Genomic DNA, 5,899 nt, shown 5'->3' with positions numbered 1-5,899 from the left:
GTATACGTGTGTGTGTTTGTGTATTTTTTGCGTTTGTGTGTATTGTGACTTTAAATTACTCCGTTTTCCGCTTGTAATTATGCCGTTACAAGCTTCAAAGCTGTATTTATTGTTACGGTTCGTGAAAGAAGCAGGACCCAAATGTAGATAACGCCGAAAATGCCTTTATTTCAAGGATAAATACAAATAACTTGGANCTGGGGGTAGCTCACGGGTGTGTGTGTATACATGTGTGTGTTTGTGTATTTTTGCGTTTGTGTGTATTGTGTTTGTTTCCCGGGGAAAACACTCACGAGTCTCGTGAGTGTTTTCCCCGGGAAACAAACACAATACACACAAACGCAAAAATACACAAACACACACATGTATACACACACACCCGTGAGCTACCCCCAGACCAGTAATCCAAACGAAAATATCTTCCCTCCGTAGTATTTTGATCATTTGCTCCGCTAATCAATCAGATCGATGGATTCAAGAGATTTTTCTCAAAAATGATGACTCATTAACAGTCAGTGGGCACCACTTAACAACCAATCAGAATAAGAATATGTTTCACATGTGACTTATTCAAATTGCGAGTGATTGAGTGACAGATGAAGGTTGTTTAGGAGAAAAAGTTTGAGAGTGGCGCTCGGAAAAGGAAATTGTTGAGGGAAAAGTAGTTTCGAGACAAGCAGCTATTACAAAAAATGCTGAAGCTTACAGGTTATTTTAAACCTGTAGGCCAGGATGAGGAGGAAGTAAAGATGAGTTCTGTAACGAGCGGTAGCGGTGCCGGCCGTGGGGCCTCGGAGCCAAGTAGGCCGTCTGGTTCTGATAGCGATGGAGTAGCGGGAGAGGAAAAACAGACAGGAGGGAGAGGAGGAGATGGAGAGGACGACGAGGACGACGAGGACTTGCTACGTGGAGGGGAGCCTGCCGAGGCTATACTGTAAATGACTTTGATTTGTTGTTTAAATAGGGGGCCTACAAAACAGGGCCTGGTGGCAGGTTAAGGCGGGCTTGGTGACAGCAACGTTAGTGGTGACGCATTTAGCTCAAGCTGTACTGAGACAGTAGCTACATCCTCAGAGAGCTGCATGCATGGTTATAATCTCTTGGTGTTCCTGTTCTATCAAAGTTTTATATAATTAAATAATTAGAGAGATTAGATCCCATGAAACTAGCTTGCTCTAATCCCTCTGTTTTTTTATTTAAAATTAAATGATGTGCTGCTTAAATTGTTGATTCAGACCCAATTAAACCCATCATTGTAGAACCCACACATGCACTCACTGACAGAGGTTCATTTTAGACTAGAGTCTAACTGGCTGTGTGTGTTTGTGTGTGTTTGTTTGTGAGAGAGAGAGAGATCAGAGTTACATAACTGCGTTGAAATATATATGTGTGTGTGTGTGTGTGTGAGAGTGTGTGTGTGTGTGTGTGTGTGTGTGTGTGTGTGTGAGAGAGAGAGAGAGAGTAAGAGTGAGAGTGAGAGTGAGAGTGAGAGAGAGAGAGAGAGAGAGAGAGAGAGATCAGAGTTACATAACTGCGTTGAAATATATCTGGGTCATAGGTTCAGAGTAAAGGCCTGCAGTGAAACACACACACACACACACACACACACACACACACACACACACACACACACACACACACACACACACACACACCTTACTAGCAGGACAGAAAGCTACATGTGACCAACAGGAGAGGCGTAGTAGAAGAGCAGTAGAAGTGGAAGTACCAGACATCTACTTCTACTGCTAATAACTCATTACTACATACCACGTTTACTGCCCCTGCATCACTAGTACCCCTCACTCTACCAAAAGAGGAATACTTACAGTAATTCCATTACTATACAGCTAATAAGTTAAGTGAATGTTTTATGAACAAACATGTTTTTTCAGTGTAAGATCTTTTACATTCCATACTTCATGGAATTATTCAGACACCTTAACTATAAATGGTATCACTGTTATCTGTGTTGCCCTTCATTGAAATTAAATCATCATTGTTTTGAAAATATGTATTTAATTTATGCTAAAACAAGCAAATCACCCTCACTGATCCACCTGCCTGTTGCTTTGATCCATACACTGTCTATTACCTTTCATGCAATCACGTCTTAACATTCATGCACAGGCAAACACACGTAAACACATGCAAACTCACACAAACTCACACACACACATGCAAACTCACGCACAAACACACACACGAACATGTAACGAATATTAGCTTTGTGTGCTTTGCACCTTAGGGTTACAGTCTACAGTCTACAGTAGTACAGTCTATGGTTATTACCCACACAACTTCACTTAGTGTGCATCATTACACCTGACAGAACATCATCAACAGCTTTTCATCTCTCAGACGGTGCGGGAGGGCAGCAGCCCCAGCCCCTATTAATTAAAGATGAATGGGATTATGTAGCTTGAACATTTCCCTCAACTCGTACACACTAAAAGGCTGGTTTACACTCAAATTTGAGGAAGAATTAAATACCAGCTTGCTGATCTATTAAGACTTTCAATACAGTAAATAGCATGTACCAGTATAGACTTGATCTTTCACCTGATATGGGTGCAATTAATCTGAGTCTGTAAAATGTGGCCAGAAATACTGTATTGCTATGGTTTTAGCACTTTATATTCAAAGTGCTCAATAAATTGTATTGTACATTAATTCCTCATTATTATATATAAAAAAAAAAGTAGAACAAGTTTTTATTTTTCTATTGCAATTTCAGTCTTTTACAATGTGGTAAAAAAAATGGGGAAGTTTCAAACGTTTTTTTAATCAACTAGTGCTAATCTTGAGTTCTTTTTTTATACTGAAGAATAAAGTGACAAACATTAGTTGTATGCACACATAAATTGGCGTTACCTTGCTGGCTACAATTATTGAGCTTTTTTTGCGGTTTATTCAGCATCACCTCAGCTGTAGGCAACACAACATATGGATGAACACAGTACATGTATGATCAATATAACCCAAGTAGGTCTATGATACAAATGTAGCTATAATTATTGTATGTAGCTTACTGATAAGGCTGGGGCTCAGTGTTTTAAGTAAAGTTAGCTTAAGCTCATGTTTTTATTTTATAGATATTCGTTTTTTTTACAAAATGTGGCGGGGTGGTCGTTTTTATTAGGCAGAGCCACCCAATTACCAAAATGCCTGACAACGCCACCTGGGGAATTTTGCCCCAGGAGATATTTAATTTACACCTCAGAACTAAGAAGGCTCTACAAGTTTGTGACTGACACAAGACAGAGACGTGGTTCAATTATAATGAAAAAGTTTAACAGTTTATTTCAATATGTCAATCACATGTATTTGTTTATTCTTGGTAAAACACTTTATATAGAAAATTACTAAAAATCAATGAGGGGAAAAGGGTAGTGGGCAGATGCCAGCCAGGGGGAGGCAGTCTAACAGGGCTGTGTCCCACTTACCCACCACCGGTGCTGACTGCAAATCAAAACTCACTGCAAATCAAAACTCACTACAAACTGTGTCCCAGTGCTCCTACCACTACAAGCCGTGAAGGGAATCAGACTATAGCCTCCACCACTAGCTTGCTCCAACTCCACTACAAGGGGCAAAGAAACAACAAATGAGTATGAAGCAGAAGAAACAATTATCCAGTTGGTCCAAACGAGCAAACAGTAGTTTAGGCACTAAAATCCTAAACATAAAACAGCAAAACTAAACTGAAACAAAAACCTAACTGTAGCAAAACAGCAGCTGATACCACCACTACTCAGTACGATTAATACTAAAGTACCAAGGACCAACACATGTATGTATTTGAGTGCGAAGATGGGCGTGGTCGGAACAAGGGCACTGGAAGTAAGGGGATAGCAAGCAGGGAAGGGGCCCTTGGCATTTGCCAGATTTGGCGTCCCGGCTAATGTAATCATATCGCAAAAAAACTCCGATAATTATATTATCCGGGAGATTATTTCAAAACCATGTGCTGTAATAAACAGCCTTATGCAGAACAAGGCACAGCACAGAACTACTACTGCTAATACTACTATGACGATTGTGTATTGGTAAAAACGATTTATTACAACACCGTCAACATATATTATGACGTTTAACATCTAACTGTAGGAAAATATCATAGTATAGAAAACAAACACAGAAAAAAGACTGAGTCCTTTCATGGGATAATATGCATCATTTGCAGTAGATTTGCTTTTGAGTAGTGCATTTCAGTTTAATTGGTTTGTCCTTGTTTTATAGTATTGTTTGGATGGTTTCAACATTCCTGCTGCCCAGAACATTTGTGTTATGACACAGTTGGCAGGAAAACCTCCAACAGGAAATGGGTCATGACTCATGTCAATGCAACTCCATTCAGATTAAATATTGCTCAGTGGTCTGAGTCTCCATTGTACTGGTGCAAGGATTAAACAAGCAGCAACACCAAAGATGGCTTCAGTCCTACAACCAGCCAGGTGTAGGGCTTGGCATTATATCAATTTCATATCAATATTGTGAATGATTACTTTTTTTCTTTCTTTTTGCATTGTAAGTATATTTGGATGGTAATAAATCTGCTATTAAACGTTTTGAGTATTTCTTATTTCTTCTTATTTGCTAGTTCCAATGTCAAAGTCGCTGTTATGTTTTCTATCGGTTAATTTTGCCTGCAGTATATAGATAATTTTATTGTGAACATGTGTCAGCAATTATGGAAGCCCATTGCCGCCACTTAGAAAAAAAATCCCCATAAAAAGTCATAATTATGAGATAAAAAAGTCGAAATATTGAGATAAAAAGTCATAATAATGAGATAAAAAGTCATAATTATGAGATAGGAAAGTCGAAATAATGAGATAAAAAGTCATTATGAGATACTTTGTCACAACAGACAAACTAGCAGCTCTTTGCTCGAGTTCTCCTATTTATCTTGACACGGAAATGGATTGTGAGTACATTGAGGACTACTTTAAACGTGGATTTACAACAGATGAAATACTTAATTTGCTTGCTGGTTCACATGGAGTTGTACTAAGCAAACGCACCCTTGAAAGGGTTTTAAGCAAGAAGCAGCTCTGGCGTCGAAAGAATAAAACCGCTGTGGCTGAGGTGGCAAACTTCATTGAACAGCAACTGGAAACATCTGGTCAGTGTCATGGTTACAGATGGATTGACTGACAGAGAAACAGTGTGAATACTGCTACAGTTATTGGATGGTGAAGGTGTTGATCTGAGGTCAAGAAACAGACTGCGAAGGCGCATCTACCACAGCTGTGGTCCAAACTATGTATGGCACATTGATGGTTACGAAAAGCTTAAGCCATTTGGAATTGCAATCAGTGGATGCATTGACGGATTTTCCAGAAAGATGATATGGCTTGAAGCTTAAAAAACAAACAAAGACCCGAAGATCATCGCTGGCTACTTTATTGATGCTGTTATCAATGCGGGTGGGTGCCCTGCCAGACTCAGACTTGATTTAGGAACAGAAAATGGCCATATGGCTGAAATGCAGCAGTTTTTGCATTTTTCTGAGAACCAAGCTGAAACAGACAATGTAACCTTTGGTCCAAGCACTGGAAACCAGCGTATTGAACGATGGTGGCTGACCTTGCAAAGTGAGTCTGTCCAGTTTTGGATGGACCTTTTTGACAAACTGAGAGTAGACGGCTACTTCTCAGACAACTTCTTGGACAAGTCCTTGATCCAGTTCTGCTTTCTACAAATAATACAGGTACTTGTCACATTATGAAATAAATAAATGTTGAATGTGGTGAATATTTTTAAAGAGCCACAAATGAACATGTGTAAAATAGAAATTGCCTGTTTTCCGTGGATAGAGTGAATAATAAGTTATTGTTTCTGGCTAACAAAAATATGTGGGTATTCAGAGTAGCTGTGTCAAATAAGTAGGTAT

The 5,899-nt window shown here is 39.3% G+C and overlaps 1 protein-coding gene across 1 annotated transcript in view; it reads right to left on the bottom strand.

The window, feature by feature from the left end:
* The window catches only part of LOC104944744 (tetraspanin-18-like), a gene marked incomplete at its 5' end in the record, with an annotated part of 34,738 nt that overhangs the window by 20,497 nt on the left and 8,342 nt on the right, over window positions 1-5,899 (bottom strand). Inside the window, one exon of the mRNA XM_010770318.1 lies at window positions 728-753. Coding sequence (XP_010768620.1) covers window positions 728-753 — 26 coding nt within the window. The remainder of the gene's footprint in view (window positions 1-727; window positions 754-5,899) is intronic.

The sequence above is a fragment of the Notothenia coriiceps genome, unplaced genomic scaffold, assembly GCF_000735185.1.
Source record: "Notothenia coriiceps isolate Sejong01 unplaced genomic scaffold, NC01 NC01_scaffold00008733, whole genome shotgun sequence".
In the NCBI taxonomy this organism is placed as follows: Eukaryota; Metazoa; Chordata; class Actinopteri; order Perciformes; family Nototheniidae; genus Notothenia; species Notothenia coriiceps.
Note: the sequence above shows the minus strand (reverse complement) of the source record. Positions and strands in the feature narration are given on the sequence as shown.